Source organism: Rosa rugosa, chromosome 6, assembly GCF_958449725.1.
Source record: "Rosa rugosa chromosome 6, drRosRugo1.1, whole genome shotgun sequence".
NCBI lineage: Eukaryota > Viridiplantae > Streptophyta > Magnoliopsida > Rosales > Rosaceae > Rosa > Rosa rugosa.
The window spans coordinates 38,553,268-38,574,305 of NC_084825.1; the positions used below are offsets into that span (position 1 = coordinate 38,553,268).

At 39.2% G+C, this 21,038-nt stretch overlaps 1 protein-coding gene across 2 annotated transcripts; it reads left to right on the top strand.

Moving 5' to 3' along the window:
- The first annotated feature begins 14,700 nt into the window (after window positions 1-14,700).
- LOC133717279 (F-box/kelch-repeat protein At3g61590) lies at window positions 14,701-17,833 on the top strand. 2 transcript variants are annotated; one of them, XM_062143966.1, is made up of 2 exons: window positions 14,701-15,144; window positions 16,318-17,833. In XM_062143966.1, exon 2 carries the CDS (start codon window positions 16,344-16,346, stop codon window positions 17,559-17,561), a length of 1,218 nt encoding a protein of 405 aa, XP_061999950.1. In that variant the 5' UTR covers window positions 14,701-15,144; window positions 16,318-16,343; the 3' UTR covers window positions 17,562-17,833. The 2 variants fall into 2 exon arrangements, with proteins under 2 accessions (XP_061999950.1, XP_061999951.1); XM_062143967.1 differs by lacking the exon at window positions 14,701-15,144 and adding an exon at window positions 15,168-15,467.
- The last annotated feature ends 3,205 nt before the right edge of the window (window positions 17,834-21,038 follow it).

The window sequence follows — 21,038 nt, forward strand, 5'->3', positions numbered from 1 at the left end:
AAAACGCTCGTATGGATGCATAGATCATCGCCTAGATAATGAAAACTCGAAATATGGTCTGATGCGCCGCCACAAACGGTGGTCAGTGGGCGGTCAACGCGGCGGTCAACGCCGGTCAACCACCTCAGATGGCAAAGTGACCAACTACAAACTGGTTCAAAATGAAAGGGTGGTCGACTTTCATACCTGGAGCTAAGCCTGGTTCGGCCTAGATCGTCCTAGATCAAGCGTTGAAGTTGGATTAATCTCGTGCGTCTGATCAGATTCCAGATTGAATCAGGGACGTCGAAATCTTCAACTCGTGATCTTTCACTCCACACTCCAAATCGTCAAGCAAGGAGGATATGAGGATGATCAGGGGAAGGAGGAGATCACGAAAATGGGGAGGATCGGCCCGTGCAACACCGGCGTCGATGAGATCCGGTCGGGTCGGTTACTTCGCCTGGGGTCGCTTCGATCCAGGTTTGGGGGCAACGGTGGTGCAAGACAGTGGCACCAGGCGACTGGGCGGCTTGCGGCGATCACAAGGAGGGCCGGGTCGTGGCCGGAGGACGCCGGAGGCCGGAGATGGGTCCGGGTCGGGTCAGTCGAATAGTTCCGGGTCTGAGGGTTTTCGATCGAGAGAGAGAGAGAACCGGAGGGACTATTTAGCAAAAAGGGAAAAGTTTCGTCCTTAATGAAAGAATTTGGAAAATTTCTCTATTTATAGAAAAAACCCAATTTTAAAATATTCATAACTTAATCATACGAACTCCGAATATTGCGTTCCACATGTCCACGAACTCGTATCGACGAGCTCTACAACTTTCATGAAGGAAGTTTTCCCAAATTTTGAACGTATAAAAAGTCAACTTTGTTGACCCCCTAAAAACGTTCGTTTTCGAAAATAAAATCGTTCGAACTAATTCCACGACTTCTCCAAGCTTCGTACTCGCTCCTACTATCGTGAAATCATTCTAAAAATCCACGGAATTTAATTTGGATTTTTTCGGGTATTACACCATTATTCTCTGTCCAAAATATCCGTTAAGTAGGTGACGTGGCAACATCCTCCCCGCTAAAATGTCTAATATACCCTTAGTTCCTCTTTTTTTTTTCCTTTTTTCTTTGGGTGATTCTAGTTAGACCTCCAAATTTAATATTTGGACCTCCTTAATTTTTAAAAAATTTTAAAATCCAAATCTACCCCTGAAAAAAAAAAAGAAAAAAAAAAAAAGGAAATTGAGGTCTTCAAGATCGTTGCTGTCACTGCTCCTAGACGTAGGAGAGTGATTTCTGGCTTATGACATCAAAGTTTATTCCTTCAATCTGCTAACGACGGGATGGATTACAATTAAGAACCAAAGCATAATGAACAAAAATCCCATAATTTCTTCATGCTTCATTTTGTCTTTTACAATTATTAGAATTGTTTTCATTTTGAAATCTGGGTAAAGCATTATTCACAATTCAATATACCTTTGGTTGTGAATCATTCTCAGTTCTCAAAACTATTGCTACTTTAATTGGTCTTGATTTTTTATATGAATTTTTGTTAAGGTTTATTAATCAAAATTCAAGGTGAGAGCTTAACGAAAGCTCCTTCAATTCTCATCCTCCATCAACATCGATGGAAGAAAACAAAAAGAGAGAGAAAGAGTTTGATCAACTTAGGAGTTCGGAGATGAAGTCATCCATCTTGCTTCACAACAATTATGTTAAGAGTGTTTTGGTCGAGAGAGAGAGTCACAAGGTTTAGGTCGCAAAGATAACAGTTGAGACGGGGAAGAGGAGGCAAAACTGAAAAAAGAAAAAATATGGGCAAAATTGGAAGTTTGATGTGTAAAAATATGAAAGGAGGTCCATATAGCAAATAGAGAGGTCTGAATAGAACCACCCTTTTTCTTTTGATGCGTTTATTTTTTCTTTTTTTGTTTATCTCTTCTTCTTCCTCCTCACTTCCTCCTCTGAGACTCCTCAATGTCGTGCCCTCACTTCCTCACTCTCTTCTTAAACTTTCTCTCTTTTATTTCTCTTCCTTCCTCAGATCTCTCTCTCTATCTCTGTATTGCGGTGAAGGCCTACTCCTCTTGAGGGAGACGTTCTGGGACTCCTCGGAGAGGAAATCGCTAGCGGCGGCGTTGGGTCCGGCTTGGAGGTTGAGCTGCATCGTCTGGCGGGCCTTCCTGTCGAGATTAGAGGTGAGTGCCGCCAAATCAAATTTGGAGAAGAAAGGACCCTGCAACGCCACCACGACGCAATGCACGGCGCACAGCTTCGACTCCTGCACCTCGTGGTACATCATATCTTCCATGTCTCTCTCTCTCTGTCTCTCACTCTCTCTCTCTCAAACTCTATGTTTCTGAGAAAGATTGGAAGAAGAAAACCCTAGAGATTCTGTTATGATGGATTTGATTTGAGTTTGATGATAAGAGGAAAGATTTGATTTGATTTGATTTGTTCGACGGCGGCGCTAGACGGCAGCTCTGGTGGGCGACAAAGGATCTGGGAAAGGCGACGGAGGGACAAGATTTGATCTTGTTTTTGGGGAGCAGGGTTTTAGGCGGCGGAGCAGCGGCGTTGGTGATGGCAGTGGGGATTGGGGCATGGATTCGTAGGCGGCATTGGAGGAAGATCGATATGGGTTTTTCATTCTCTGTTTTTGAAACTCTCTGATTTGGAGTAATGTTGTTTGGGGTAATGGTGTTTATGTTTGGATTACTGATTTTGGGGTTTTGCGCATTTTGGGTTTTGATTTTGGGGACATGGTGGTGGTGGAAGGGTGTCGAGCGTGAGATGAGGGACAATTGTGCAACGGCGGAGAGAATAGGATAGGGCGGTGATGGGTGATGAGAAGGATTGGTGGATGTGAGATTGCGGTGGAGAGGATAGGATAGGGCAGTGATGGGTGATGAGGAGGATTGGTGGATGTGAGTTTGCGGTGGAGATTAGTGTGTGTGAGGTGGGTGGAATAGGAGAACAGAGCATGTGAGAGAAACAGACTGTGGTGGGCGGTGGAGGGGAGAGAGCTGGGAGAAGAAGAGATAAACAGAAAAGGAGATAAAAAAGATAAAAAATAAAACAATAAATTAAGGAAAAAAAAAAGGATGTGAGGGTAGAATAGGCATTTTGCTGCAGAAAGACTGCCACGTCATCCAATTAACAGAGCTTTTCAACGGAGAGTAACGGAATGGACCTATTGGTCCAAAATTGAGAGATGAGGGAGTAAACGTGTGAAATTAAAAAGGGAGGGACTAAACTGTTTTTTCCCTGAAAGTTCAAGGAGTAAACAGTATTTAACCCTCTGGGATATATTTGCTTTAAAATATTTTGTACTTGGTATGATAGTGAATCCTACATTCATATGAATTTGGGTTTTATATTTAAAAATTTTAAATTTGTTTAAGGAAAAGAGAATTGTAGAGAAAATTGAGAGAATAATTGTGTCTTTTATTGATAATAGGAGCCCTTACATATAGGGAGTACAAGTACATAATCTTTGAGTACAAAGAATCCTATTCTAATTAGAAATAGGAATCTAGAACATTCTCTCCTATTACAACTATAGAAAGTACTCCTAGTTTGATAAGGCACACAAAAGTTAAATATCCTTCAACATTCCCCTTGTGCTGCTCAAACTTGATGTCATCATGACACCATGGCGCTTCAAATGTTGTCTCGTTAAAAACCTTGCTCGAGTAATAAAAACCTTGTGGGACAAACACAACCTCGAGGAGGGGAAAAAGAGTACAACACGCCATTCACTCTTTGAGATCAAACATGTAGACATCATGCCTCCCTCTGATGTCGAGATCCCCCTGATTGCTACAATCATGGGAGTTCGGATAATTTCCTCATTCTGATACTTTTCACATGCTTCTCGAAGGTGGATTTAGGTAATGACTTAGTAAATAAGTCCACTACATTATCCTCTGATCGGATTTGATTCACTTCATTCTTTAGAAGTGTGTGTGTGTGTGTGTTGTTGCTGATAAAAGAACTTAGGCGATATATGCTTGTTGTTATCGCCCTTGATGAAACCTTGCTTCATTTGTTCAATGCAAGTTGCATTATCCTCATAAATGCACGCAGGTTCATCTGTGGTAGACTTCAAACCACAAGTTCTTCGAATATGTGCAACTATGGACCTCAATCATATGCATTCATGAATTGCTTCATGAAGAGCAATAATCTCTGCATGATTCGAATAAGTAGCGACAATGATCTGCTTCGTAGACCTCCAAGATATCACGATGCTTCCCATGGTAAAGACATAACCAGTTTGGCAACAACCTTTGTGCGGGTCAGAGAGGTACCTACATCAGCAAACCCCATCAAAACATCACCATCGTTTTGACGGAAGGAGGGAGGACGCCAACTACCCTTGGTGGCGGCGGCGGTGATGATAGCCTTCGGGCATATAGAGTCTGATTCCATCTTGTCGTCCATTCTTTTCTCTCTACAGAAATAGAACAAGCCCATATCTATCGTACCTTTTAAGTATCAAAAGATTGTCTTTACACCAGTCCAATGGCGTTGCGTTGGTGCATGGCTACATCTAACCAACAAGTTCACAACAAATGAGGTGTCCGGTCTTGTATTATGTTAAGTACAATAATGCGTATATTGTACTTAGGTAGGGCACTTCTGCCAATTAACACATCTTCGCCATCATCCCTGGGACGAAACTGATCCTTCTTAGGGTCAAGACTACGAACAACCATGGGAGTGCTTCTTGACTTTATCAAAATGTCTAAGCATTTATTTGACACGGTATTCAAGTTCTAAATCTAGATAAAACTGTGTTCTCCCAAGGTCCTTCATCTCAAACTCGAATTTAAGGCGTTCAGCAGTTTCCCTTAACTTATCAAGGGTTCTAATTATGTTCATCAACATAAACCGCGAAATTGCAAATCTGGAACTTGTCATGGAAACGCGTGGGCATAGTTCATCATATCCCTTCCAAATCAAGTAGTCACTTAGTGAGCGTTGCATCTTCATTGCAAACGCGCTCCGTGGTCTAGAGCCACTTGGTTTGGGTAAATGAAGTCCATTAGGGAACATCATGTATATTTTCGTATCTAGATCCCAATAAAGATATGTAATGACCACATTCTTAATCTGTATATTCAGTTATTCGGAAACTACCAAACTAAAAAGGTAGTGGAGTGCAATGACATCCATTACGAGAGAATATGTCTCCTCGTAGTAGATTCCAGGGCATTGTGAGAAGTCTTGCGCCATGAGACGATTCTATAATCTTTTTTTTATTTTTTTATTATTATTTTTTTTTATCACGCTTTCTAACGAAGACCTATAAATGTCAACAGGTTTTATGTTAGGAGGCATTGGCGTCTCAGGCCCGAAATCCTTCCTCTTCATTAGTAAATCTAATTCAACCTGGATCGCATCTTTCTATTTATGTCAATTTTCTCTACATTGACATTCTTCAACAGAGTAAGTTCGATGTCATTGGTCTCAATAATCCCACGTCCTCATGTATACTAGTGTAGTTTGTAGAGATCTCTATATTCTCAGGAATTGGTTCCAACATTGAGGCGTCCCCCAACGATGTCTCTTGGACATAACAATCCAGAATATTCTCATGAGACGGATTTTGAGTACCAATGATCAATGGATCATGTTGTGCCAAACTCGCTCTCTTCCTAGGGCGAGAATCCATCGAACCTATGGGCCGAGTCTCCTACACTCTCTAGCGGAACCCACGGCCTGTGTCGACATTATGCCACCTTGTGGCGTCACCATGCCATCATCCATGGTTGCGGTGCTGTACCCATCTCCACTTGGTGGCGCCATGTCATATTGAAGGGACATCAATCCTTGCAGGAATGTTTGCAGCAGGTATATGTGATCTCATCACTTTTAGGGGATCGAGATCAGACATAATGGAGACAGACCATGACAATTCATGTCGTTCCTGTTGAACATTGACGTTCTAATCTCCCCCTAACGACAGAAAAAATGTCTCATCAAAATGACAATCTGCAAATCTAGCGGTAAAGAGATCGCTTATAAAGGGTTCTACATAGCGGACTTATATCCAACACAAATATGTATGCATTCGTTGCTAATGACCCATGTTGATGCATTATGGCAGCACGATTGGCACATAAACCACGCACTCAAATATGCATAAATACGAGATAACAAACTTGCACCCAGTCACTAGCTGTAACGCAAAGAAAGGTGAGTGGCGGTAGGTCATAGACGAATTAGCATAGCTACATGTGATATTGCATAACCCCAAGCGGAAATATTGGTGCGCATTACCAATGTCCGGGCTACCATCGTAATCGTTTAATAGTGGCTTTTCCACGAGACCATTTGGGTGTGTACATGGAAATATGATGCCCAATATCAATCTCCAATGATATGCAATAGTCATCAAAAATGTTTGATGTAAAACTCTCTAGCATTATCAAGTCAAATTGACTGAATAAGATGATCCGGGTAGTGAGCCCTAGCCATATGATATGGGCTAGGAGTTTTAGCATAAACAACATTACGAGTGGACGATAGCGCGACACGTGACTAGCATGTTCGCATATCAACCAACACCATAAAACATCTAAGCGGTCTGCAAGTTAGTTGAATCTGTCCACAGCAACCCCTTGGATTCTATGTAAGAACATAATGAGAACACTTGTATCCTTTGCATAGGACGATCTTGGTCCTAATTTTCCTAAGGAACAGGCTTTACAAAACGAGCGATGGGCCATAGAAACAACCAACGAGGATTTTGGTTGAGCCACAAAGTCACAATTGACTTGAGAAGTAAGGAGAGGTGGTAAAATGCCATTCTTGTCGTCAATGCCAAGTTTATGCCGTAAGTGACGACATCGCCGTTTTTCTGCTGGCGATGGACGACGGCAGTGTTGTGGCGGTCCGAGTGTCTCCACGAATCAACTTTTGATTCATACTTCTTTTCGCTCAAAAGAATGGGTGTCCGTGTGAAGTCTTTAATAAACAAATCATCATATCACGACCTGAATGCCCCAGTTGGTCATGCCAAAGCCTATATGTGTCGGTGTTCCAAATGTCATCTCTTATAACATTGTTGGACTCAATTACTCAAATAGTGGTTATATATAACCCGCTAGGGAGACACATAACCTTCTCTAATACTCGTTTTCGTCCGCAGTCATTAGAGGTAATGCAAAGAAACTCATGTCCATTCTCACTATGTGTTTCCACATGAAAACTGTTGTCTCTAATATCTCTAAAGCTCAAAAGGGTTCTTCCGGCCCCAGGAGCATCGAGAGCTTCAGTGACATTAATCAATGTGCCATTTGGCAACAGAAATTGAGCTAGTCCTTAATCATGAATCAATTTAGATGGCCCTGTCATCGTAGTCACAGAAGATCGAGTAGGCATCATCTCAAAGAATAATTGCCTATGTCAAGATATGGTGTGCGTAGTAGCACTATCTGCGAGGCATTCTTGCTCTCCCGGAAACATACCTAAGTAAATAAAGCTCGAATTAAAAGAATTGACACTTTATTAATAATAGCCAACAGTTACATCAAAGTTTCTAATTCAAAATAATTATAATCAATTCTCGACTAATAGTCGTTACTCAATCCTTTTGGTAACTCCAATTAAGCATAACCAGGAAAGTAAGAGGAGATGTCGATCAAGCAAACCTCTCTTAAGTACCAATTATCTCAACTATTTTCCTAGACATCACAATTAATTGGACAAGCCTAGTTGTGAAAGAGTTATAACCAATGTCTTTATTGATAATAGTTTAAGTCAAAATGCCATTACATATATTCTTGGAAAATAAATTAGTTTCGGAGTATAATACTTCCACGACCACTAATTAAGGATTTCTGAGCCTCTTTGCTACCAAGAAATTATTTTTTCAAGAAATTTGGATTAGACCGAAACAATGATGTTTGAATAGTTGTTCAAATTTTGATGCTCACGAACGCTCTTAGTCCGTAGCTTACGAATACTCTTAGTTCATAATTTAGCGTGAACTCCCCACGGTTTCGCTTTTATGAATCAAACCCACGTTACAAGAAAGGTGGGATGTAGGAGAAGAGATTTTGGAAGTCCCCAAGAAAAAGAAAATAAAATTAAAATTCAGAAAGTAAGAACTTTAATTTAAAACTTACTTGGTGCTTTCTTGATGCTTGATTTTCTTGTTCTTTTCCTTGTAGCCTTGTGGTTTTCTTCCCAAAGCCATGCGTAGAGATGGTGGCGCGCAGGAGGTGGTCCTAGGGTAGGGTTCTAGGGTTTCATGGCAAGAAGAAAGAAGAAGAGAGTTTTTGGCTTCTGATTCAGGGTTAGGGCTCGTGCTGATAACATGTTTAAGGAAAAGAGAATTGTAGAGAGAATTGGGAGAATAGTTGTGTCTTTCATTGATAATAGGAGCCCCTATATATAGGGAGTACAAGTACATAATCTTTGAGTACAAGGAATCCTATTCTAATTAGAAATAGGAATCTAGAACATTCTCTCCTATTACAACTATAGAAAGTACTTCTAGTTTGATAAGGCACACAAAAGTCAAATATCATGTAACAAAATTTGTCTTAAAATCTTATACTTGATGAGACAGTTAGCCGTACCAGCCAATTTGATGATTCAAAACTTCAACAATATAGACTAAGGTAAAGCCTATAACAGAAATTTTGAACCTTCAACTGAATTGATGCACAATCGTGAGCGGAATCAATTTGAGCTAGTTGAGTGTCAAATTTGTGGGAAGTGGTAATGGCCATGCCTTCAGTGAGGCTAACAGTGCCCATTACAAAACAAGCTAATAGTGTCTCCTCAAGCACTATCATTTGGATCATTTCGTAAAAATCATGCCCTACCAATAATGACACTATGACATATTTTGATTCAATATCGTTCTTCATTTAGAATACGGTTGAACTTGACATAAAACATTATTCTAAAAGCAGGGAAATAATACGCGGTATAATCTTGACTACGTAGCCGAATTTTTTGTTAAGTTCGTAGAAACTTATGAACAGGTGCAACGAAAAAGTCAACATATATTTGAAATTTATCTTGAGATCTCATATATACCTCATGAGACAATGAGTCATACAAGTTAATTTCAAGATTCACGGCTGCAAGCATTACTAAAAGGCCATAGCATGGGGTTAGATGAACATTCCAACAAATCTGATTGAAAAAGGGGCTAACATGACCTAATTTCATTATTCTAACTTGAACTCTAGATGTAACATGCTTAGTTCTCAAACATCACTTTCATTGATTGGTTGGCAGTAGATCTCTCTTTTCAAATCCATGTCTGAAAACTTCAAATGAATTTGGTCGCTTTTCCTTGACAAAACCTATACATAACAAGACATGCATATTACTATTGTTTTGCAAAGACTGTCAATAGACTATTACAAGTGAGGCCTGACTTAATGTGCACAAAGTGGCTTTTACCAGAAAGGAGATTTGCTCATATATATATATATATATATATATATATATATATATATATATATATATATATATATATATAATTATATATATAGTGGTGCAGCCACTGCCACTACAATTTGTTACATTTCTTCAATTCTTCTTAAACAGCACAGAATCAAAACTCTGTAAATCCAAATTAAGGTCAATTCTTTGATCTTTGGTTTGCCCATTGAGCTAGCCAATTTTCTTTTTTATTTGGATTCTAGAAAAGTTGATGAGGCTCCACGCACTATGCAATTAAGCATTATTTAGATGAGCTGGGTTATTTTACGATTATATAATTTGAGCAATTTTTGTTGGTATTATGCAGAAACTGCACTAAAAATATTCCCATTTCAATAATTATTATTAGTTTATAACTTTATAGAAATGAACTTTGGGATCGTATATACTATAGTATGTCTATTCTCTCTACTTGTTTTTTCTTATGGCGCGCAGTTCCTTTATCTCAGAGTTGAGTTTCAGTTGCTAGAACTGTAAAAGTTTGCCTCTCTACTTTGTGTTTGACACTATATATCATGTGGTCAATAACCCTTTTGTAATGAGCAAATTTAATTGGCACTCTAGATCTGCCTCAGTTTCTTGTATGACTTGCTTCTGCTTCTGCCTCAACTTAATTCTTGTTTATGTTTCATTTAATGAAAAACTTATTTGAATTTTAGAAAATGTGAAGAGAAAAATTTATACTTCAGAAAAGAGACACAATAATGTTGAGAAAATAAGCGGTAATTCCCAAATAGTACATAAATCTTTAGGAATATACTCAATGACAACAAATTGAAAATCATGGGTGTGTGTGTTTGGTGGGGTGGTAAGGCTTTGGTCTCATATATAAGAGGTCAGGAGTTCGAGCCCCATCAAGGGTGGGAATGGGGTGGGGTTTTTTTCAAAAAAAAAAAATATATATATATATATATATATATATTTAAGAAAAAAAAACAAAAACAAATTGAAAATCATGCTTAGTTTTATTTATTTTATTTTTTTATTTTATTTTATAAATCCCCACCCCACCTAATCTTTAATGCCAATGAGATTTAAACCTATAAACTCCACGGAGTTAATTAAATCATCTAACCAACAGGTCATGGCTCATCGATATAATCATGCTTAACTATTAACGAAGTTAACCTCTAACTGGTTTCCATGCTTTGCTTAAGCTTGGTGACCAAACTCTTACAATGTTCTAAAAATACTAAGATTTTATTTCTTTAAACTTCGAGACATATTTTAAATGAAAAGGTCACTCTGTGCTTACTTTGGACTAGGTTGACTTCTATTACCAATTGGAGCCGTGGTTTAGTGAGGTCGGCTTTGATGGTGGACGACCAACAATCATGCTTGGTCCTTATAGCAAAGGTTTTTGGCATAAATCCTTCCTTTAAACTCCAGCAAAGTTGGCCTTTATCTCGTACCCATGCTTAAATGCATTAATGATATTCCTAAAATGATATGTATGTGTACGAGATAGCATCATGATAATAACATGAACATCTATTAATCCTATGTATTCAACTATCACCAATTAGCAAGGGTTGCCATACCAACAATCTGCGTAACTTCATTTAGTTTAAAATGGTGGCATACCGGAAAGATAATGCTAAACCAATACTATAATAAAATTAAAACAACTTTCCCACTATGTTGACGACCATGATTCAAACCGGCTACACTTTATTTCATCCCGTCACTAAGAGGTTGCGTCCATTTAATCATACGAGAGACTTGCTGCCTCGATTGGCCAAACAAGGCACACAGAGTATGTATCCGAATCATAAGATGGTCGGAAATTATTGAAAACGATAAACAAACTACATATAATTTTTTTTTTGAATGAAGCAAATTACATCTAAAAACACAAAATGAATGAAAACTAAAAACAAGCATCCCAAAGTTGGGTTAGTAATGCTAATCTTCAATAAAATTGGCCTCGTACTGGTAGTCATTCTTCGCCTCTAATGAAGTTGGCCTTGTTGGTGAGCAATTGGCAACCATGTCTTGTATACAACAAGGTGGCTTCCAACTAGCATCCATATAAGGCCACTAGTGAGGTTAGCTACAAAATTACACACCACACGAACACGGAGAAATTATATGAATTTGGTTTAAGGTTTATTAGTTTGATTTCATATAGGAACACAAAGATAAGAACACGAATTTTAATAGTTTGGTTTAGTGTTAATTTGTTAACATGATAAGAACCATTAACAAACGGGTATTGTTGTAAGCTTGAGTTTCTCTGCATCTCTCTAATTCATCGTAGCCCCTTTCTCAGTTTTCGATCAGGATAACAACCTCAGTTCTCAAATTTTAAATATAAAAAGGTAACTGTTTGTTTTTTTTTTTTTTTTTGATCCAATAATCATTCATTCATCTCAAGCCAGAATGACACGGATACATACATTCCCTTGCCAACTAGGACAAGTTTAGGACGTGGTATGCTAGCACCACCCATTAGACAACCAGTGCTCACATATTCAGCGAGCCTATGAACTATGAACATTCATAGTAAATAGGCACATAAAAAACAAAAGTGCATAGGTCCCTTAAAATACAAGGAATTTGTTGTAATTAGATAAACTAAAAACATAGGGATGGGCTTAGAGAAAAACCTTAGCCCATCAAATTTCTGTCCCAAGGAGCTCCAATAGCAGGCCTACTGAAGCCCAACAAGCCAAGATTGGCCCAGACCACACTTCCATCTCCAAACCCGTGCAGCAAGCATAGTAGTCCTCAGCCACCACCATGCTCATGCCCGCTCCGGCAGGATTCCCGCCGTCACGATGCAAACACCGCCACAGAACCCGCCACGACCCATCGCTCCACGATTCTACGCCGCTGCCGAAGTCGAAACCGCCACGACCCAGCGCTCCTCAACATCTGCAACGCCGTCGATCTACAAACCGAGACCCACCATAACTGCACCGCACGCATCCCAGAGAAATTCCGTCGATCGTGAACCAAAAACCACCTGCAAAGACCTTCGAGCAAACCCACACCAGAGCCTCCGAGATATTAGCCATCAAGTCCCGTCCGGCAGTAGATCACGCGTCATTGGTGAGGCCAAAAGGCCAGCCCGAATGCCATAGCCGCCGCCGGACGAGAGCAATCTCTTAGTTGAGCCGCCGCCGACCCTTTTTTTCCATGGGTTTTCACTTTTGATATCAAGGTATGCTAGTGTTTGAAAAGGTAACTGTTTGTTAAATATTTATTTGTGTGTTTTATATTAATTTAGGCCTATAAGATTTTGTATGTTAATGGGTCTTAATTAATGGATTTTAACGGTTAACATGAAACTTAATGCTTCGGTTTTGGTTTTAGCATCCTCCAAACTTTAGTTTAATAGTTTGTTATCGTATTCCATGATCAATATACGAAACGTACTTAATAAGACACGAACACAACACGACATAATATTTTGCCATATCTAAGTAAGGCTAGCCTTAATGGCAGCCAATCGAAAACCATGCCCCGATCTAATGAAGTTTGCTTCTAATTGGCATCCATGCTACCCTCTAGTGAGGTTGGCCTCAATGGTGTCCAATCAGCAGCAATGCCCTGTATCCACTGAAGTTAGCTTCTAATTGACATTCATGCTAGGCCTCTATTGAGTTGGTATTAATGGTGACACATTAGCTTAAATGCATTGTATATAGCGAAATTGTAGGGCTAGGCGCGGGTCGGTCCAATCCCAGAAACTAGTGGAATCGAGATTGGAACCAACAATTCATGTTTGGTTCAGGTTTAATGTGTTTAGGATTTGAAACTGAACATGGCCAAACCAATTCAGTTTGGCTCGGGTTTCAATTCTTCATGATGGAATCAATGATTGATTTCGCAAACAACAAATTCGATTTTGTAGAAAGTATATCTAACTTTAATGAGTACGATCGCTTCAAAACCGTCTAAAAGAGAGATCATAAACCAATTTTCCAACCAGAAATCCATTGATCTATCACATATTCAGAAACCATGAACCTACGCAAACCTAGAAAACATCGATCGATCACACATTGTAAGGCCTTAAACCCTATTCAAAAACGAGAACCAAACTGGTTCTACTCTGTAAGACCTAAACCCCATCGAATATCGAAATTTTAGAACAAAAACATAACCAAACTGGCCAATTTGGGTTGATCTTTTGGTCATTTTCTCCCAACCCTACAAAATTGGCTTTTCAACTGGCATTCACGTTATGCCTATGGAGGCTAATTAGCAACCATGTCTTGCCTCGTATGCAGTAAAGTTAGTTGCCAATTGGCGTCCAACATTTATGGTAGGCCTCTAGTGGTGCTCGCCTCAATTGTCAATCGACAACCTACTTACCTCTAAAGGAAGTTCAAGAGATTCTTGCATACGTCAGCCATACCACATGTTTGGTACGACTGCCCAATCAGTGCTCTAGCAGGGAGTATTTTGGGCATTTCACTTTTAAAAAGTATGAATAGTTTCAGAATAAGAATACAAATTTCTGGCTTTTGATTGGTTAACCGCACCGCCATGTGGTACGGCTGACGTAGGCAAGAATTTATCAGGAAGTTTGCTCTGATCAAAGCCAAATGGCAACCATGTATAGCCTCTATAAAAGCTATTTGTGTTTATTTATTTATTTTCATTTATAATTTAAAGAAATGATGCGTCTTTTTACTAATTTTTTAATTATTATTAAATTTTTAAAAAGTTGTGTAGAAAATATCGATATTTCTTTTTGTTGAAAGCATAGGTTTGTGAATTGTCACACACTCACACCTTACCAAAACTTTAACATCAAAGATTCAATATGATTTGAAATAGAAGCATGAAGCATGATGCATGACATTTTAGTTAGGTAAAGAAGGGTCATTGTGCCTCTAACCACCCAAAAGGCTCTAACCCCATCACCCTCTTTTACTGTTTTTAAACAACATGGAAAGAGGAAAAGAAGGTTACCCCATGTGGTTTGGTATTATGGAGTATGGACTGCCTTGTTATAGTTGATAAAGTATATGCATAGTTTTATGGTGGGAAAAGTATATGCCTACTTCACAGAAGAGCAATTAAAGGGGAGAAAATGAAGTAGGTGAAAAATTTTGGGTGCAAAAATTGCAAATTGCAATAGGAAATTATGAAGAGAACAACAACAAATAAAGGAAAAGAAAAGGTTAAAAATATTAAGGGGTGATGAGGAAGACAGCATTATACTTTTCCCTTTTGGTTGTTTTTGTGTTGTGGCCAAAATCCCTTTCTTCTTCAAAACCCATCAAATACCTCCATAAAAACCACAGACCCATGTCTCGAGCTCACTCTGTGTTGTATGCACACAAGCACAACTCCATTCCCACGCGCCCTCACGAGCCTCTCTCTCCCTCTCTCACACACAAACAGAGACCCCTATAGGAGAAACAAAACGCCTCCCTACTTCATTACCTGCCTGTCGTTTTTGTTGCATCGAAAAAGAAACGGAAACAGTTTCTCTCTCTCTCTCTCTCTCTCTCTCTCTGTGAATCTCTCTCTCTTTAAAATTGGGTTTTGCTGAGGCATATGGGTCACAACTCATAAGCCAATTCTATAGCAACCCAGTTCTGACTAACCATTTGAATGAGAAAGCTTGTGACTTTGGGCATAACCCATGTGTATTACCTATGTTTTGTATGAAAGTTCAGTTCTTTGGAGTCTCTGAACAAATCTAAGCAGACCCATTTGGCCACACAGGTAAATTTTCTTGATGGGTTTCGTTTACGGAATTGGTTTTATCTGCTTTTGCTTTTTTTCTTGTGTGAATTTCAGTTTTGTGCTTTGTTTGTGTCATCAATGTTAGGTGTGGATTTGGTTTTGTTGATGGTGTTGGTTTCTGGATTTGTGAAGGTTGTGATGTTTGAATGATAGGTATCCATGAACCAATCGCTTTTCATCTAACATTATTTATTTGCTCATGTCACAAATCACTCTTAGATTTTGAGGTCCAGAAAAGGTTTTCTCTTTGGCAAAACAGGAGTCTTTGTTTTAGTCCGGTCTCCATTGCAGTAAGAAATCTGGTAAAAAAAAAGTTCCATTCTTTTTTTCATTTTTGGTATAATTTCCTCTTTGTTAATGGTCAATTTGCTTTTGTGTTATCTTAGTTTAATTTTTGTTCAACAGTACTTGGGATGTGGATTACAAAACTTTAGAAAAAGTATTGGCCTGTTGGGAAGTTTTCATTTTCTGATGTTCACCTTCTGGTGTTCTGGGGTCTGGGATTGTATCATTGCATGCATTCTCATATGTGATTGGTTTTTTGTCTGGGTTTGATTTTTTTTCGTTTCTTTGGAATGTAATTGATTCTCTGACAGTTCCAAGATTGAACTTTGTTATGCTGCATTTATTGTATCTGTAAACTGTTCAGGTATGGTGAGTATCTAGGCTTAGAAATATGTTTCTTCTGTGGCTGCATCTTTATATTTTAATTTTTCTTTTTTACTTTTCAAATGGAATGCTTGAAGGTTTATGGGATGGGATTGGTTTGGATATTCTGATATGAATCTCTGTCAGGGGAATAAGGAATATGAATCTTGGAAGTTGGTTTGATTTTAATGTGCTTGCCAGAATTTTGTTTTGTTATTTGTTTTTGGCTTATAACTACTCAGTGACAGGCTTAAATCTGAGATCTGCATGTTGAGTCATGCTTTTTCTGTGTTATGCAAGTACATATATGTTTGTAAGGTGGAGGGATTAGTAACAGTGAAAAATTAGATAACAGACTTATTGTATCTGACATTCTAATTGATTCCTCAATTCTCATCTGACTTGTATTGGTTTAGATCACTGGTTCCATATGTAAAGTATATCTCACAATCCTTATCTAGTGTACTGCTGTAACATAATTTTGTGTATTCTTTGTATGATCAGGTTTTTTCTGTTTACACCTCTTGATCATGGCAGAAGAAACGTCATGGTTTAGCCATAACCTTGATGACAGGCCAAGAGAGATTGGGGAGTATGAGTCATTTGCAGACCTGAGTGATGAAGGGAATCAAGAAGTTACTGTAGTGTCAGTTGAATCTTTCCTTCCTGATGAACTGTTGGAGCGGATAATAGCATATCTACCAATTGCGAGCATTTTCAGAGCACAGTCTGTGTGCAAAAGGTGGAATGGCATTGTTAGTTCAAAAAAATATATATCAACCAATTCACCCTTGCCACCGCAAAAACCTTGGTACTTTATGTTTACAAGCTGCAATGAACCAATTGGTTATGCATACGATCCTGTACTTAGAAAGTGGTATGGCATTGAGCTCCCCTGCATTCAAACATCAAATTGGTCAATTGCTTCCTCATGCGGTTTGGTTTGCTTTATGGACAATGATAGTAGAAGTGATTTATACGTCTGCAACCCTCTTACGAAAATATACAAGAAGCTTGAGGAGCCTCCTGGCTTGAGATTTTCTGATTACGGTGCACTTGCAATTTCGGCTAACAGGATCTCAAGAAGTTATACTATTACAGTGGTGAAATCTAAGCAAGTTCCTGGAAATTTTTTCCAATGGGATGTTTCTGTTCACATTTATGATTCAGAAACAACAATGTGGCTGTCCCCTGTGACAGAAGTTCTGACAGGATGGAGAGGTGGGGATGAGAGTGTGGTCTGTGATGGGGTTTTGTACTTCTTGATTTACTCTACTGGGGGTGGGATGCCAGAGAATCGTCATGGCCTAATCTCCTACAATCTCTCTGCTCGCTCTTCCCATGGGCAGTTGATCCGTAGTTTCATTCCTGTACCTTGTGCTCTTACATGTGGCCGTCTAATGAACTTGAGGGAGAAGCTGGTTATGGTGGGAGGAATTGGGAAACTAGATCGCCCTGACATAATTAAGGGGATTGGTATCTGGATTCTAAATGGGAAGGTGTGGCAAGAGATTGCCCGTATGCCTCACAAGTTTTTCCAAGGATTTGGAGAATTGGATGATGTTTTTGCCAGCAGTGGTATAGATGATCTCATATACATCCAGAGCTATGGAGCTCCAGCTCTTCTTGCGTTTGACATGCACTTGAAACATTGGAGATGGTCACAGAAGTGCCCGGTAACAAAGAAGTTTCCTCTCCAGCTCTTTTCTGGTTTTTGTTTCGAACCTCGGCTTGAAGTAAATCCCTGAGATGTCTGTCGATTGACAATTGATCTGGTGGTGGTATAGACCATTTTTTTTTTCTGAGATTTTTCCTTTGTTTCTGCACTTGTTTTCTTTTTTGTTCCCTGTTAGCGTCCCTTTCAACCCCATCCGTGTTCTAAAAGCTGTATACATAACTATAATGTACCTGCAGATAAAACTGCTCATTCATGGTCATATGGGTATATTATTCTTTGTATTGGAAATATCCAATCCTGAGTTCCTGTCTATTATGAAATGAAATTTATTTGCTTGTGTTCCTTTCTGCTACAATATATGAATCTGGCAATGAGCCAAATCAGCCAATAACCCAAGTTTTAATTTAGTACCATTTTCCATACTCACGTGTATTTTACGTGAAAATGATCAAGAATTTGATGTGGCATTGTGCATTTTGAAAGTGGGGTATTCAACTTTGCCCGCTTGCCTTGTGTGGGTTGGTTGAGAAGTGACAAAGATCCACACTGCTTTAAAAATGGTGGTGGACTTTGCTTGGTGGAGATGTGACGATGGAAAGATTATGATTTATATGAAATTGAAATTGAAATTGAAATTGGGTGATGCTGCTTTTCCAAATGGACATTGCCTTGTGGCCTAAAGGCTTGTGTGCACTACCAAATATTATAAAACCTGTATTAACTTATTCTAATTGCACGTTCCCCTCAGTTCATTCTGTTTTAGGGTTAATGGTGAATCCGAGTTTGAGATTTGGAATTTAGTAGCTTGAATTTTGCATCAATCATTAAATTCTATCATCAACCATTAAATTCTCACTTCATCCTTCACAAACAAAACAATTACAATTTTCTATCCAATGAAAATGACAATGTATAGCTCCTTGACTGATGGTGATTTGTTCCAATAGTTGATGTCAGTTCTTAAACATTATGATTAAAACAATCAATAATCCATGAAACCAGAGGGTGGGTGGCACCTCTTATGTAAAGTCTATTTCCTTTGATATAATAAGTTCAATGGTCCATTCAGGTGATGGCAAACCTCTTTCACTTTTATTAAACTATAAAAAGTAAGGACATTACTTCGCTAACCAGCCCTGGTTAGCTTGGGTTGACCAAGGCCAATAATAGATCGACACGTGTATGAAGTGGTACTGAGGCCAAAGCATGAAAAGCAGGAGATAATAACTCAGCATGGTTGCATCGACCTCCGCCTCTCCTCATCGTCTCCTACAGTCCTACCCATCTCCTCTGCCAAATCTCTCAAACCCGAACCCCTCCACCACCCGCTACGACCTCATCTGCGGTGTCCCCATCTCCCAAATTGCTGATCCTAAAGCAAAACTCCAGGTATAACAAAGTTAAGTCAACAACTCCAAGTACACTAATTACAATTATCATGACAATGTTTGTTGTGCCAAAGATCAGAAATTGAAAGTAGGCAAAGTTAAACCCTTTCACTGGTTTTGAATAGACAGAACAGAGAAGCGAACATAGACTCAATAGTTCTAAGAGCACAATCAGAAAGCCAGATCAAGATACAGAGAAAGTCCAATTCCAATTCTCCAATAAAGATACAAACTTGTTCATCTATTCTCATCACAAAACAAAATTTAACCAAATTCTCAATTCTCAATTCTGAAAACAAAACTTGTTCATCTATTCTCAATTCTCCAATAAAGATACGAACTTGTTCATCTATTTTCCTCACAAAACAAAACCCAAAATTTTATCGAATCCAATCCACCCAAAATTTCAGGTTTTCGGGACAGCGGGACAGAGAGGAATGAAATCAAACCCTTCAAATCAAAATCACAAACCCATGACATCCCCATGGCCGGCTACGGCTGTGTTCCAAGAATGGGTCCGATTAGTTCTATCGCGGTGGTCGACGCTTCAATTGGCCGTCGAGAACGAGTGGGGTATCCGTGATTCGCGCCTCAAGACCGAGCAACTCGTCTCCGATGTCGTCTCCTGGGTCAATCACTCCACCGGTAAGCTTTAACTCGTCAAGTTCTCTCCTTTTTCTGATCAAGGATTTCAAGCCCGGCCAGGTCTACCTCATCATCAAGGACCTCGTCACCAGCAGCGCTTCCATTCTCGAGACCTTCGTGCCGCTCAAGAGTCGTCGGGTTGAAGGTCAGTGACGCCGTATTTTTGATCAGCCGGGCTAAGGAGTTATTATCTCCTGCTCTTCATTGCTTTGGCCTTAATTCCCACTTCACACACGTGTCGATCTATTATTGGCCGTGGTCAGCCCAAGCTAACCAGCCCTGGTTAGCGAAGTAATGTCCATTATCCTCTAACATCAATAAGAAAAACAAATTAAAAGACTGTCCTGCACTCTTTGCTAATTGGTGCTTGTTAGAATACATAGATTTTGTGGAGAATCCGGGTTTTATTCTAGGATGTTCTCTCTATGCTTATTGTAATTTGGGGTTCAGACTCTACGTCCCCCCCTTGTATTCTGCAATTTCTTTAATCAAGACTTGAGGGCAGCCGCACCAGGCCCATTTCAAAAAAAGAATATATATCCATGCACATAATTGAGATAGTTTTCCCAATATTTTGTTGGCTTGAATTTTCTTGCCTCTTTTGTCGGGTAGTGCAAGGGAACAATTTATTCAAATATTCTTGATTAGATGAAGGCTGGCTCCATCAATGCATGGTTATAGCCTTGTAGGGGATGACTCTAGTCTCCAACACTAGTATTGTCTTTTGGCTTGTTTTATATTTGCAGCTTTGCATTCGTAATATTATAGCAACCAAGCTGTGTGGTTAACAAAAACAAATGTATGGTTCTACGTACACTTGTATTTTGAAAGAATATGAGCATCACAATATATAGTTGCCAAACACATGGATTGTATGCATGTATATTTGTAATTCTAATATTTTGTCCATTAAGAAAAAATTGTGAGAGATTTATATGATTATAGCCTTATATTTTGAATGAATATAAGAATCACAATAACATAGTAGCCAAACACATACAAAGTGTATGTTAATAACAATTTTGTGATTTTGATATATTTATATATTATCCATTAGGAAGGATCAATGTGAGAGGTGCAGAGCAGTGGTATTTTCTCATTTTTGTTTTGCTCGTTGGAATATATATACACACCTCAAATGAGTTTAGCTGATTTCTCTAAGATATTCGAGGAAACTAAGTAATTAGGACTGCCTCATTGATTGCATCATCACGGTAAATACCATGCATGTACACTCTCAACACTAGTAAATGCAATTTACTAATGCGAGGTTCCCAGGAAGAAAAGGCCATGTCCCACCTAGGGCTGGGCATAAATGACCGAAAGACTGAAAAATTGATGGGAACGGATTCGGACAGGCAGGTTCGGGCCGGGTTTTACACTTAAAATTATTGCTTTCAGTCCGGTTCGGTCCCAGTACTCAGAGGTGCCGGTCCAGTTCCGATCCTTGACTTTTGTTGACTTCGTGGACCGGAAAACCCGAAAATGTGTATGTGTCCTCCATTTATAGGTTA

Bases quoted from the DNA above. Each gene is read 5' to 3' on its own strand.
- LOC133717279 (XM_062143966.1), top strand. From the start codon at position 16,344: ATGGCAGAAGAAACGTCATGGTTTAGCCATAACCTTGATGACAGGCCA.